Here is a 15,508-nt window from a genome sequence, read left to right as displayed (position 1 = left end):
GGCAATGAGTCAGAGTGACTCCAGCTGCGAAAGATAACGTTTACATTCCTATTCCGAGCACCTCTGCGTCTAAATGACCTGATTTTGCAATTAGCTGTTATTGTTATAGCGAGGTGCATATTTCTGGTAATTCTCATCGGAAACCAGTAGGGGAAAAAAAAACAACAGGAGCCAAAAAAATAAGTAAATAAACACAGCATTTTTATTGTAATCTCTAATAATAATAATAATAATAATAATAATAATTTAAAAAATAATATAAAATAAGGCAATGCTTTTATTTACACATTTAAAATAATAATACATAATAATTACAGAGAAAGACAAATGAAAATCTATTGACTTTTAATTCAATTAATTCTATCCAAAAAAACTATTTACTGTTTGGGAACTTGTAATCTGTGTATGCAAGCTGTTGCTTTTAGATAATATTGCTAAAACCAGTTAGCATGAGTCCAAAGCTCACACCTGAAACCTAAACACATTTAAATTGGGTTTAATGTGGTTTTCAAATCCAAGCAGATGGAATACATCTGCTTGGGTGCACAATTAAATTAAACACACAATTAAACATCAGAACTTGTTCTTGGTGGCATAAAAAAATCCTGAAACTGACTGTATAGTTTTATAACTCGGGTGGAATTGGAATGTATGTAATCAATATTTAACGTCTATACAATTGGACTGAATTTCTGGATGTAAACTGGATCAAACTTTTTTTAGTAAACTGCTATACTTTAATTCACTACGAAGTTTGTTTTGTTGTTTCTACATGTTATCAGTATCATCATTTTGCTAATTTTAATAAGAGTTTGCAAAATACATGCTGGACAATGAAAGCATTTCTACAACACCAAAAAAGATGACTATGCAAATTATATTTATGGACCCTCTCTTTTTTTTAATGGGGGTGCAAAAGGGATCGCTGTGGTATTGAAGGTACCTTATTTAGATCCTTTGAATTATGTCTTTTGCTTGCAATGATTCTAGTAAAAAGAAAAGAAAAAGAAAAAAGCCATGGCACTGGAGAAACATTACTGGCGAAACAGTGTTGATTCGTAAGATTTGACACTGAAACACGTTGAAGTTGAACAGAGCTGTGTCGCCATCTCCTGGTGAGTCAGGTGAAGAATTGTTTGAACTGACTTTTTTAATATTTTGTTTCGCCTGCGTGCTGTTAGAAAAGAAACAAACATAACTGTATGGATCACTCTCTGCAATTACTATAATAATCATTATGATCAGTATCAATATTAGTAGCTGCAGTAGTAGTGTTATTATTGAATTTCCAACATATGTGTTGAAATTTATACAAAGTGCACTCATATCACATAATTACTTATTAGTGTTGGAAATTATGTTATTCTTGTATTATAGTGTAAATAGTCTCTTGCTCGTGCATATAATGTTTCTATTTTTGATCAATGTGTATAGTAAAGTGCCTACCTTAAGTAAACAATCCAACAACTACTTGAAAATGTTTTCCATTAAAGGCAACAGCTTATCATTCCGTAGAATGACTTATAGAAAGCGTTTAAAGGGATAGCTCAAATTTTAAAGTGGAGGTTCTGCAAAAAATTTGATATATCCCATGAGCAGCAGATAACTTGGTGTCTACATTTAGTATAAATCCAGGTCAGTTGGTTTCAGAAGTCCACAGTGAACGTGTACTTCAATTCCAATCTCAAAATGTCAGACCAGTTTATGTGAACTCTAATAATAATAATAATAATAAAAATCAACCATTCATCTGTTGGAAGATTAGTATAAGGGACTTTTTTTTAACAGAAGTAGGAAAAAAAGAAAATAGAGGGAGAAATGCTGCACTATCAAAGATCCGATCAGCTAAGATGTACTAAAAACTTACTAAAAGCAATTTCAGTCAGAGTAACTGCCTGTCAGAAACTACACTGGTGTAAATGACTCTTATTTTTGTTTTACTGAAAGCTATAATATTGATCTATAACCAATTTCTTTGAAATGAAAAAAGCTCAGTGAAAATGTTGGAAGAGAAAACCAACATTTATTGGAATTCTTAAGGGGATTTTACTTCAAACGTTTTGTGAAGAGGTTCCAATTGTGAAAATAACTTGAGCAGTTAGACTGGTTTTTTTGGTCTTTAATATATGTGAATGATCATCTTTTTATAGATTCCTACATAAAATGGTTTTTCATAATATATTTTTGCAAAATTTGGGTCCCCAAACATCAGTGACAATAGACTCCTGAGGTGTCAGTGATCTGCTGTCACTAACCTTAATTACCCAGGTCAGAACAGTGATTAAAATAAAATAAAAAGTCAAGGCCTTAAAGCAAAAATGGCAACTGAAAAAGATACATATTTCTAAAAATCATTTCAAAAGTAATTCATTTGGTTTAGAACTTTTTTTTATTTACGACAATGATCATGACAAAAGGAAAGCTAAAGAAGTCTGCATCAAATTATATTTACAAATTTATCAGACAATTAAAATATTTAATAGTAAAGTTAAACATAAATCTTATTTAAAAAAAAAACTAAAACCTATAAGAAAAATTGATAAAAGTACTTCTAAGAAAAACATTTTTGAAACCCAAGACTATGTACAACAGTTTGCATGGTGGTGAAATTCAATGGAATGTAACAACAATGTGTAAAATAAGATTAAAGTAAGAAAATTGCAGGAAACAAAACATTCATGTCAAAAGTGTACATATAAACGAGATGTCGTGGGTTTGGTTGAAAGACAGGAGTTTTGCTTTCAACTGTACAATAAACAGTAAAAGTTGTTCAATTAAAAATGATACAAAATGAAAGAAGGAAAACTATTCTATTCTAAAGGGAGGGTTTCCTCTGATGCTCTGCCATGATGTTCTAATCAATCTTTCCCATTTAACCTCATCTCACAGATTCCTATGCCAATTTATTCCAGTAGCATGCAGCACTTAAAGCAACACTTCACATTTCACCAAAGACTTTCTGCTTTTTGTTTGGATCCTCTTCAAAACATATTCACATATAGACTTAATTAGAAGAAAAAACAAGTCTTCCTGCTCTTCCAAATACAGTCTTTGTGATAATGCATTTAGATGAGAGTAAGATGGTTTCACAGAGGTTTGCTGCTAGTAGACACCAGGGTGTGTCTGGGCTGTCTGTTCTTCAGCCAGCAGTACCCCAGGATGGCAACGACAATGGCGATGGCGATACCCAGGACAATAGCAATGGCAACGACAGCTGTCCAATAATGACAAACATTTTGGTTAAACCAGATCAACATATGGTTACTCAATGCAACTTGATGAACTGGAAAATTGAGCTGAGTAAACTTTGACCTTTGACAGAAATACTGAAACCCATTTTCATAGTTAAGACAGAGAGAATTCAAATCACAGGTAAAAAATTAATCATTTTAAACTGACTTCTTCATCTCACTTGGAGAAAGCACTTTTACATGAGCACTTTTGGGATTTGGTGGAACAAGATTCTCACCATGGACTAATTTGTAGCAACTGTTTGATGAGGTCATGTCAGGACGGACCAAAATCTGCAAGCAAATTATACTTAATAAAGTGGCTTGTGAGTGTACCTTAGGATTTCTTGTACATTTTTTTTATTTCTGTCTGAAGGTGAGTTTATTTCTTTTCCTGGATTAAGCTACTGAAGGAGTTACTACTTTCATATCTTCCATACTCTTTACCACAAATTGTGTGAAAGACTAAGTGATAATGTTTTTGTTTTCCCTCCAGTCAGTTGAAGCTGATGGCCTCTCTAGTTCTGATGGAGGTTTGCTCCAGGTCTAAAAGGGTTTTCACTCCACTTTTGCCATATGATGTGGCAACATTTTCTAATTTTGAGACAAGATTGATTAATTATCTGAATGCAGGGTATAATAATTACAAAATAAACAAGACTCTATGTCATTAGGTCTGTTCTGGAATAAACCAGACTATTCTGAAATCATTTCAAACCAAATGGGATTTTACATATGTGGATATGACTGACCTTGTTAAGTGTGAAACTATATAAACTAACTGAACTAAAGTCATTTCAAGTCATTTGTTATTCTCCTTGTTTTAAACAAAATATGTCAAAGTACTGCAAAGCTTCCTGCATTTAATCTCCCTTGTAGAGGGGAAATATAAAACATAAGAAATACTAAAGACTTTGTGGTTCAACACATTAATTATAAATCCAGGTAAATCATTCCAGTAATATGTCTTCTATACGATAACCTAGTTTAATGCCATCAAGGAAAAAAAAAGAGGCTGCTTACCTGAATTGGAATCAGTATCTTGTTTCTCAGCTTTGCTCCCTTTGTCAAATATATCATTTTCTGTAATAAAAGAAAAGACATATGCATGACACATTCTAAAAATAGACAAAGCAATGTCGAAACTTGAATATATTCCACATTGGTTGATTAATAAAAGCACATGATAACAAATCAAAGGTCCAAAGAAGCAGAAATAACATAGTTTTGCAGAGTGATTCTTTGAGTCATGAATAAATGGCGTGCAATCCAACTTCAAATAAAAACACACTCACCTGTCACACCTTGACATTCTGCCAAACATTGTTCTTCAGATTCAAATCTGTTCTCGTTTCCTTCACAGCCTCCGTAATTGAAGAGGCTGCAACTCTGTGTCCGGGGATCATAGTACCACTTTGTATAGCTCTCCCTGCAAGTTCCTGTCTCTGGCTCTTCAGTACAATACGCTGTAATTTAAAAAAAAATTATAAAAATGATCAAGTCTATAATTTCAAAACAGATAACTAAAGAATGTATCTGTGACAAATGAAGAGTATATTCAGGAAGAAGGAAGGGACGTGAATTAGAAGGCAGAAATCAACAGGGAGTGGAAAATTCAAACCACCTCTCTTTCCAGCCAACTTAAGGTCCAACAGAATCTTGAAGTTGCTTTTAACTGATAAACAGAGAGGACATAATTAAAGTTAACAAGAATTCTAATATGGCATCTAAAACATGTTGTAATCAAAGCATTTAATTAAATTAGTCAAATGAGAACTAGGTGTGGTTTGCATGGCAAGCTCATACAGTCATTGCAGTTTTTCTCGTCTGATCCATCCGAGCATTGTGGCGTTTCGTCGCACTTCAGTCCTCTATCCACACAGCAATCATTATCGCACTTAAATTGATCAGCGGTACATGGAGCTTCACAAATTTCTCCTGTGGCACAAACACACAGATAATAATCAGGTGGGCCATGCTCTGTTACAATTGAAGGCAAAAAACTAATTAACTTAAAGGCATTTGTTGACCACGCAGATAAAAACTTTCTATGAATATTAAAATGTCTAATTGTGCATTTATATTTCTTCTTTATCAAAATATCTTCCTAAAATAAAGTGCTAGTTTTTACCTTCAACAGGCAGACCTCGCCCAGATTGACGACCTTTATCAAAAACAAAGAAAACCAAAGGAAAATTATTGCTTCCTGCAAACAATAACTCTGCTTAGCAAACATTGAGAGTCATTCTTGTGCAGGTATTTAGAGAAACATAGGGTATTCAATGTCTGTCTACATGAAATAAGAGGTTGCAGATGAAATGGGTTGTTTTGGTTAGTCTAAAAAGTCAAAACAAAATGCACTTTAAGAGACCTTAAAGCTGGACTTTACAACTTCTATTAAAAATAAATTATTTTACGTATTTGTTGAAACTGGCCGCTGATGACAGCAGATAATAGTTTTCCACAAATGACATGCTGTTTTTCCATGATTAGCACATTTAGCTTTGAGTACAGTTTGTTGATTGACAATAATAAGACTGTCCTCCTGGCTCTGATTGGTTGTTCTTGGCCAAAATGACTTGGGAACAGTGAATTTCTCCAGATAGTCATGGAGGAGGGGGTGGAAATCAATCTTTTCACAGCTTATCTGTCTCCTAACATACTGTGATATGGTGACAGTTTTGACAAATATTTATTTGTAAAAGTTACATACTGAACCTTTGAAGAACAACAGTCCTTACAATTGAAAGTTCAGATCTGGTGAGTTCAAGTCACTAAAATATGCTATTTGCACTGAGATTATTATAATTAAATGACTCACGAAGGCTATTGGTTACCCTAGTTTGTATCAGAGTAAAAAAAAAAAAAAAGCATTCCATAATATTTTAGACAATTTAATCATCTTCTGACATCCAATTTTATATTCAGCAAAGATCAACTGTTTCTTGGCTCAAGAAACAGTTGATCTTCCTTCAATCAGGAAGTGGTTTGCCCCCATGAAGCTGCAAATCTCTTCATCTGAGCAAAAAGATTACTTCAAGCATTAATATTTACTTGTGACTGGTTACCATTTTTAACTCGCGAAGCTCTCACAATACCTTGAACCTGTTAAATAAATAAAATTGCTATATTCATGGTCATAAATGCAACCGACAAGGACTTGCAATTAAGAAACCTATGACTTAGTTATTATATTCCCAAGTAATCAGCTTTTTAATAGGGAAAAAGCTGATTTACAAAGAAAAAAAAAACAACTACCTGTGCCATGACAGGCTTTATGGCATTCCTCCTCCCTAATGTAGTTGTTCTTATTCTCCAGGCAACCCCCAAAGATGAACTCCTCACATTTCTCTGAGGCAGCGTTGTAATGCCAGCGTTTGAATGAACCACGGCACGGACCAACTTTCTTTGGAACCATGCAATGGTCTGGAAGGACAACATATAAAGACTTAGGATCAAGACTAAAACACACACATGTTGACAAACTTCATGAAACATCTAATCATCAAATTTTACTCATAAACTCAAGAACTTTGTAAACAAGTTCTTGAGTTTATGAAGCAAACTAGAATATTATAAAAAATATATTATAAAAAGCAAAAACTGAATATTTTGTAATTTATATCAAAGTGAAACCTCTGACTAACATTAACATTCAGTAAAATATTTCTGTAAATTATGTTTCTCACGAGGAATAAGAACCCAAAATTCTGTCTTTAAGAAAATATTTAAATTATTATTAATATATAATTTATGCAATGGACAATTTAATATGTCTTTTAATTATGGAGAGAACTATTGTCTTGAGAGTTGTGCAGCAGACAGCCACTCCCTCTAAAAGGAGACTAAGTCACAATGTTAAAGAAGATGGCCCAGCATTCCAATGCAAAGAAGTGTGGAAGGAAAAGGCATTGTAAAAAGTGTGCATAAGCAACAGGAATAAGTCCTATTTCACAGGTTTTGAGGAAATTCACAAGGCATATGCGATCAATTTCCTTTCCAGCAGAACCAGAAAACGAGGACCTCAACCTGATTTTGACATAAATAAAAGATTGAATGGATGAAAGCCATTATTGTCACTGAACTGAAGTAGTTCAGTAAAAACCAGGATGCAACTCCAAATAGTGATAAAAAGATTAAAATAATAATAAAATAAACGTACAAATTTTGTTAACTTAGAATATCCCATTCATTTTCTATGGAACATGGGTGGTTAGGTGACTGTGTGTGCATCAATCCAATCGGCAGAATAATTGCACTTTTAGAGGCTATTCTGATTTGTAGAGGTTTGCCTGAGTTTAGTTTTTTGTTCCCTAATGTCACATTGTCAGGGAAAGGAAAATGAAAAGGCAAGTGGTTAGGCAAATGTGATTAACCCATATATTTCTAGAACAAGGTACCAGACATGGGGGTCATTTCCTTCCAAGTTTCTACCAAGTTCCCATTTTAGTATTATGTAACTGCTAGACACGCACTAAAGTAAAAAAAAAAAAATCATGAAGTGGTGTGTCCTGAAAACAAAAGAATGTTGGGAAAGCAGATTTTGGGTAATCTTATTGTGTTAATGATACATTCTCTGCGTCAGCATTCATCTGAAGAGCAACTTTGTAACATATTTCAGAGAAATGTCACCACAAAAACTAATTTAAATAATAAAGATTTTTTACTAAGCGACTGAAAAACTATTAATAGGTAACTGAGCTTCAGTGTGGGTGGGATATTTCTAGTACTTATAAAGTCAATAGAATTTTGAGAGTTAAGACTCCTGTTCACTTTTATTCACTTCACGCAGCAACAATGATAAAAGTCTTGTGCACCGACCTGAAACCAGACAGACAAGTTTTGGTGAGTTGGGGGTGGAGAGATGGTATCAGAGGAGTAGTTAAAAAAACAAAAAACAAAAATAAAACCACTGAATGTAACACAGCATTCTATTTTCTCATGGGAACCCATTTCAAAAGAAATAATCTGGATTATTCAGTTATTCCATGCTAAAGGTGGGATCCTACATCAGCTGATGCATTTTATTTCCTGTACAATGTCAGTTTACTGTGTAATTATCTAACCAGTCAAGTTCTTATCTCTGCTTCCTTATTGTATGTGAGCATGTCTCAACTCGTTTGGTTCCAACTAACATGGGATCCGTCAGCTCACAGAAACATGCGAAGAACCAGAAAAACTGAAAAATCAAGCTGACAGGAAATTATCCTTCTATCTTGGCACAAACAACAAAAGTTATGCCTAAAAAAAAAAGCATAAAAAATCCAAGTAGAAAAGGTTGAGAAATAATAGTTTAGATGTGCCACAGAGATTTCAACATAAAAAGTGAGGGAAGACAGGCTGATAGTCAACTAACATCAAGCGAAACCTTGGAGGTTAGTTCCTTAAACATACTCTAAATTGTGTCCTCCTCCCAAGACGTCAGTGATGATCACCTGTTTGCTTATTACGGTAGTAACTACATTTCCTAAGCTCTTGTTCCCATTTTATCACTATTCTGAAATTATTTCATAATTTCCTCTTTTTTTTTAAGCACGTTTGTGCTATTGAATTTTTTCTCTGGATTGGCCTATTTAATGTGTTTTTCTGCATATTTATGGTAAATGGCTTGCACTTGTATCACATTTATTTAGTTCAGAAGACCTCTCAGTCATTCCCGTGCACCTTCACACACTGATGACACACTTTTTTTCCAACAGAAAATGCTTAATTTACAAATGATTTAAGCATAATTTAAGAATTAAACATTTTACAATATCTTAATTGAACACGGCTTGTTTTTAAGGATATAGTGGGTTAAATGAGCTATATGTGAAGACTTCGGTAGGCATAAGGGAACCACATGACATTAAATGTGGATATGAAACATCCACAAGGCATATCTGAAATGTCTGAGGTCAGGACAAACACCCTTTGGCAATCACACACAAAATGATCTTAAATACAAAAGTACAAAATGGTGAGGGTGAAAACTGGCAAGAACACTGTCTGAATTTACATATAAATAATAACATGAAACAATAACGTGTATAATACCTTTTCTTTCTGTTCCTTTCTGTCAATTCATAGTCTCATTTTGTATCTGCAACTTACATTTCTATTCATTACTACTTCCAAATCATAATGACTTACCTAAAACTCTGTATATTAATGTATTTTCTTTGCCATTAAATACATTCACACATATTAAAGATAAATAAAAATATTTAAATGTCACCCATAAGTTAAATGGATAGTACTTTCTAAAAATGTATCTTTTGTTATATTAAAGAGTTGCATATCCTACCTGGATACAAATCAAGCAAACTACAGTTACAAAATTGTCAAAGGAGAGAAAAAAAAAGAAAAAAAGAAACAGCAACCTGTTTTATTGACTTGGAATAAAGAGGAGACACTCACGCTCGGACTCGTCAGGGGTCAGGACCCGGACGTTGATCGTAGTGCTGTCTGACTGACCAGCAGAGTCCGTGACTGTCAGGTTAAACATGTACTTTCCAGAAGTTAGATTGGACACAGTGATCTCATCAGGAAAATGTGACTTCTGCAAAAATAAAAAGGACAATACTGAGTTACTCAATTATGGTGTTGCTAAAATAAGGTATGGGGGACATTTTGCAAAGTTGCTTTTCTCACCTCAATGATTGCATATGGGTAAATGGTAACCATGGTCCATTTGAAGGTTAAAGACTGTGGATCTTCATCTCTGCTCTGGAAGCCGCTCAGTTTCACAATCTCTTTAGGCTGGGCCACTATGTCATAACCTGCAATGGCCACTGGCGGAGTGTCCTTTTTTTCAGCTTGGACATGAAATACATAATTAAAGATGATAAGGATGACACAGAATGCCAGCTGGATCACCAGGAAACAATTATGAATAAGCAGAGGAAAAAAAAGAGCATGACATTCTCAGCAACTTCTCAGTTCCAGTTCCAGACATGTGTGAACATGAAAAACTGAGACTTTCTGATCTAAATCTGTCATCCTCATTACAAACAGATGGAAGAAAAAGGAGCTATTCTAGTTTGGAGAGTGGAAATATTTTGTATTTTCTTCAGTGTTATTTTGACTTAGACAGAAACAGTAGTTCTTCAAGTCTTTTGAAAGCAATATTTCCTATCCTGATTTTTCTCCAAATTTATACTAAAGTGGGACAATGTAGAATTTGGATGAGTGAAAGAAAAATGCCTTTTTATGCATTGTCATCTCACAATAGATAAAAATTTCCTAATGAAATACACACAGAAAACCTATATCACTGCACATGCATAAATACAAGGAAAACTTGTTCAGGGCACATCTGACATAAGTTATGCAAATTTGGGTAGCACCCCTTAAAAGCAATTTTAGCAGACCAGGATGTCAGACTGAAAATAATGGGACATCCAAAAAATGACAACCAAACTTTTCTTCTTCTTTTTAAAATAAAAACATTAATTCAAATATATGTCATATAATAACAAACTTTTAAAAAATAAAAGAAAACATAATGTGTCCACCTTTTGCTTGTAAAATGCATGCTTCGCCATGTGACATCTGGATAATTAGACTTTCAACACTCACGAAAAAAAAAGATTTTTTGTAGTTACTATAATAATAAAATAAAACTGAAACGCACAAACATTCTGAATATTCAGAAACCCTCCACACCTCCTCTTGCCTTGCATGACGTACTTCGCCCCCTGACGTCACTCCTGTTCACAATGCAGTAAATTTGCTACTTCCATTCAATTAAAAATAACTCAATAATTAAATCAGATTTTTGCCGTAGCTCTGGGCCGATGGCTGGGTGAATAATTACGTGTTCCTGTTCAGTGCAGCATCTCCACAAGATGGTTGCTTAACACAAAAACCATCTGATAACTGCTTCAGCTTTCTTTGCAGGTGATGTTTTTTGCACTACGGCTATACATGAGAATGTAATTATGTATATACTCATCTAAACTCTAACAACTGGTTTAATATGGCAAAAGTCGGTCATCAAAACACGTCCCAGTTCCAAAGTATTTCGCTTGTATTTGTCGGAGGGTCACACTCACCTGGGGCAGCATCGTGCTTGATGTACTCTTTATAGAGAGAGTTCAGGATGTAACTGAAATATCCTGACTTCTTGACAAAGCGGCAGGCGTATTTCTTGTTGTATAAGCAGTCAAACAAAAAGCAGGACTTGATGGCGCTGTCGCCTTGTTTCTCCATCAGAGCGACGTTGCACCTCGGGTCCTTACAGCAGGACGCAACGCAGTCCTTGTAACTCCCCACTCTCGGCGAGGAGAGAAACGTGGCCCCTTCGTTCACCGACTCATTGGCGTTGAGCATGAAGTCGTCTTTGCCGTTCTCGAATTTGGACAGGCAGGTGTCGGCGGTGCTTTGGCCAGCGGTGAGGCGCAAAGAGCCCACGATAAACAAGAGCGCTGCGAAGTGGCGTCCTAAAAGTAAATCCATTCTAATCTCCTCGAGATTCCCCACTCAGTGAACAGCAGAAGTTGTGCGAAAGAAATCTGAAGTCAAATTGAGAAGAAGAAGAAGAAACAAAAAAAAAAAAAAAAAAAAAGAGTGTCAGTCGTATTTAAAAGAGGAGGGTTATGTCCGTACAAGGAGCGGGACGCAGTCCTCACGAAAGTGACAAAAGAATTACTTCCTGGTTGTCAAATACAGGTGTCTTTAGCGCCTCTACAGAATCAAAAAAAAAGAAAAAAAAGAAAAAAGGAAACGAAACAAGCACTCATGAAACTCTGATGTCGACACAAACCCGAGCACTGACAACATTTCTCAGGTGACTCACCTGAGAAACAACAGGAAGTGAAATTCCACTCCCGATGCCACTCCCTTCTGACTGAAGCAGGCACAACCAGAAGGTGAGTGCAAGGGAAACAGCGACTGACCAACACCTGTGTTTTTCCTGTTCCACCCCCATTATTTGGTAAACAAGGCAGTCGGGGAAAAAATGGAACCAGTGAAATGTTGATACAAGTTATTAGTTATTTTTAGTACTTTATTCAAATTCATACTAAAATTATTTCATGAATGGGTATGTCATGGCCTCTGTTGAGTTAAATCACATTTGAGTTGAATGGAGGCACACCTGTTTATATACTATTTAAGGTAACACCTAAACTCTGCTTTCTTGTATGACATCATGAAAAATGAAAACAAATCAGACAAGGACCTGTAAACTTCACCACATCTGGTTCGTCCTTCGGTATAACTTCAAAATGGCCAACAGTATTAATTAACCAATTAATTAATCAGTTTCAACAATTATATGCGAGTGTAAACATCACTGTTCCTGCCACTGCTCAGGAAGGACATAGGTTCTTTGTCCCAGAGAGGAACAATGAATAAAGTCCTGGACTCCAAGTCCATTCAGAAAGAAAGAAGCTGTTACTCCATAAGCAACACAAAAAGCCATATTACAGTTTGTAAATGCACTCTGAGATGAAGACATGCTCAGTGGTGTTAAGAAACTGAAAATGATGTGTTTAGCTTAACGACCACCACATCAGTTTGAGCAAAAACAGGAAATCAGCAGTCTCTATTCAGCCACAAAGGCCAGCTCTGTATGAATCATTCAAAAATACAAAGAAGCCTAGCTGGTGTTTGTATATAACAGAGAGGAGCTCTTTAAAGTATATCAACTTACACTTTGTTAAAGGCAGGTTGCATGTCATAAAAGCCTATTGTTTTTCCATCGACCTATATTGCACCTCTTGAAAACTGAACGTAAAAGCAATTATTAAAGAATTCTGAACCCATATGTAGCAGACCTTAAATGTGTCATCTATTTTAGTTGAAGTTTTCACCATAAGGTGTCTGAAATTTACTGTATGAATGCTGCCATCCTCATCATTCACAGTTACGGTGGTACAAGGATCCCCATTTTTCCCTCCATGTTACCATGGTCAGTATGGCCAAGCAGTTTCACTTCAGTTTCATCAGACCACACGACATCTCTTGAAGTACAGGTTACGTTTCACTGTGATGTCACTGAATTACAGGCACAATTCTCTTCATGATATCTTGGATTATTTCTTTTGACTTTCCCATTGTGTCAAACAAAAAAGCAGTGTGTTTAATGTGTAGCCTTACAACGTATATGGACATCTTGAAGGGTGACTAAACATGTCTCTGTGTCTAACCATAAATTTACCCCAGAGAAACAAAAACTTATGGATTTTATGCATATGCTTTAAAAACTTTATAATTGCCATACAAACTCACTTTTTATGACTTTTATTATTTTAGAAATAGCTGTTCAGTTGCTTGTTAACAAAACTAGTATTCAGCTCATCACAATACAGTAAAATGCAGCTATAAGTATTGAAGACAACTTGTTAAGTTTAAACTCTATTCATCTCTTCTACACCCACAGTGTGGCCATCTTCTGATGTATGTTTTCATTCACCATGTCACAGAGCTTTAATAAATTGGCTGAGTGTGTTTTACAATGTAAACCCCTTTCTTTATCCATTTAATCTGATTGGACCTTTCAGGTTTTCCGTCCTTTATCCAGCAGGTGGCAGTGTTATTCCATCAAGCGCTAAAGACATTTTTAAGGGTAAACAACTTGTTTATTTGGAAAAGCTGCTTTTTTTGCTAATCCTGTTTGAAATTCAATGCAGTTATTGTTGTATAATTTATATTCCCATTACTTCTGACCCTGCTTTGATAAGTGTGGTGATACTGAGCTTGCTCATGAAATTAGTCACCAATCTATGGTATGAGATGAGTCATGTAGCCACATGTAAGCAGTTGCAGAGCTTCAACTGTTTACCGCTGCAACATTTGTAACCATAAAGGCTGGCCTACTTTATGAAATATAGATTTCCTGTTTCAAAGACTTTAATTCCTAGTAATAGCTAAACTAAGTCAGAGCAAACTCAAATGTGATATGCATGGACTTAACTGGGCTTTGACGGTGAAAGTCTACCCACTTTAGCCACACAGTGAGGCAGCTTGTTGACTTTAACTGCTTTTTGATTTTTTTCTCACTGTAATGAGCCATCCAGCCAGGTATGAGTGGAGAAGGTATAGTATGGGTCTCTTCTAGTGTTTTATTTTAATCAGCCTGCCCATGCAGATAAAAAAAAAAAACAGTAAGGGATTAATGGATGTGTTTGCTTGGAAAGGTGAGTCGCAACAAGCACTTAATAATTCAGTGTTTGTAACAGACGGTGCATCAGAGAGTGAACACCAGCAGCTATGAATGATGGATACTCAAAAAAGCCCAAATACCCATTATTCATGTTGCTATGTGATCTAAGGACTTTCTGGTGCCTCTTATCTGCCTTATCTCTTGTGCACTAACTCTTTGCAGGTAGATGTTTGACCCTGCAGTTGTGCACTCCTTTGACTTTACAATGTTGATTTCAGGAACTGGCTTTGACATTTGGCTCTAATTTGGCACCCATGAGTACCTAACTATTCCCCATGCATTATGTAAGAGTGGGTAACTGAGGATGCCAATTTGACTTCAAGCCTTATTAAACGTACACCTGATAATGGCTGTCATATGCAGGACAAAGAAACCTCCGTAGTAGAGGAACCCTGGCTCACCTGTCAGGGAGGGACCTGACTATTGTTAGAAACAGTGCTGTGAAAAAGTTTTCATTTATAAAGGGAAGAAAGATTTCCAATCTGACTGAGAAAAAAAAATTGTGTCCTGTGTTTAAGAATGAATTAACCATTTGTATAGCACATTTAGTGTACAGGACAATTGAAAGTGCTTTACAGCAAAATCAAAAGTTTAAAAACAAATACTAAAAAGCATAATTTAAACAAATGAAAAACAAATGTAATGTCATTGACCACTTAAATTAGAGAAAGAAAATGTAGATGAAATACTGCCAGTTTTTATATGCACAGCTAAAATAACCTTTTTCAGTCTGGATTTAAACATTGTCAGAGTCTCGCCATGCCTCACCTCATCAGGAAGACTGTTCCAGATTTTAGGAATATAATATTGAAGCGCAGTCTCGCTGTGATTGACTCTAGCTACCTGAAGTTCGGAGATGTATTTTGTTCTATACCATAAATATACACAAGCAAAGTTGTTTTAAAGTGTATTCAGAAAGTCAGTGAAGAGACCTGAGGATTGTACTAAAACAGTTATATTTCCTGGTTCAAGTCAGAACTCTTGCAGCTGCTTTTTGGATATTCTGAAGCTGTTTTACAGTCAGGAAACACATCTTGGCATGATTGAAAGAAAGGGATTATTGAAAAAGATTACTGACACTTGCCAGTCTGGAAAAAGGTATAATGCCATTTCTAAGGATTTGGAACTC

At 35.3% G+C, this 15,508-nt stretch overlaps 1 protein-coding gene across 1 annotated transcript; it reads right to left on the bottom strand.

Annotated features, from left to right (window-relative positions):
* Positions 1-2,363: 2,363 nt before the first annotated feature.
* On the bottom strand, positions 2,364-12,032 carry spint1a (serine peptidase inhibitor, Kunitz type 1 a). The gene is made up of 10 exons (XM_055038070.1): positions 11,267-12,032; positions 9,864-10,027; positions 9,630-9,771; positions 6,489-6,656; positions 5,362-5,394; positions 5,037-5,168; positions 4,855-4,905; positions 4,526-4,696; positions 4,254-4,313; positions 2,364-3,214 (listed from the first exon to the last, which is right to left on the bottom strand). Exons 1-10 carry the CDS (start codon positions 11,667-11,669, stop codon positions 3,087-3,089), a joined length of 1,452 nt encoding a protein of 483 aa, XP_054894045.1. The 5' UTR covers positions 11,670-12,032; the 3' UTR covers positions 2,364-3,086.
* Between the last annotated feature and the right edge of the window lie 3,476 nt (positions 12,033-15,508).

The sequence above is a fragment of the Poeciliopsis prolifica genome, unplaced genomic scaffold (genome assembly GCF_027474105.1).
Source record: "Poeciliopsis prolifica strain line A6 unplaced genomic scaffold, Auburn_PproV2 SCAFFOLD013, whole genome shotgun sequence".
Taxonomy (NCBI): Eukaryota; Metazoa; Chordata; class Actinopteri; order Cyprinodontiformes; family Poeciliidae; genus Poeciliopsis; species Poeciliopsis prolifica.
Note: the sequence above shows the minus strand (reverse complement) of the source record. Positions and strands in the feature narration are given on the sequence as shown.

What these genes read in the sequence shown, in the direction of transcription:
- spint1a (XM_055038070.1), bottom strand. Translation starts at nt 11,669, where the DNA reads ATGGATTTACTTTTAGGACGCCACTTCGCAGCGCTCTTGTTTATCGTG. An exon ending in GACCCCTGACGAGTCCGAGC is followed by an intron (nt 6,657 to 9,629) that starts GTGAGTGTCTCC and finishes TTGTCCTTCCAG; the next exon opens with ACCATTGCATGGTTCCAAAG. An exon ending in GCGAGGTCTGCCTGTTGAAG is followed by an intron (nt 5,169 to 5,361) that starts GTAAAAACTAGC and finishes TTTGTGCCACAG; the next exon opens with GAGAAATTTGTGAAGCTCCA.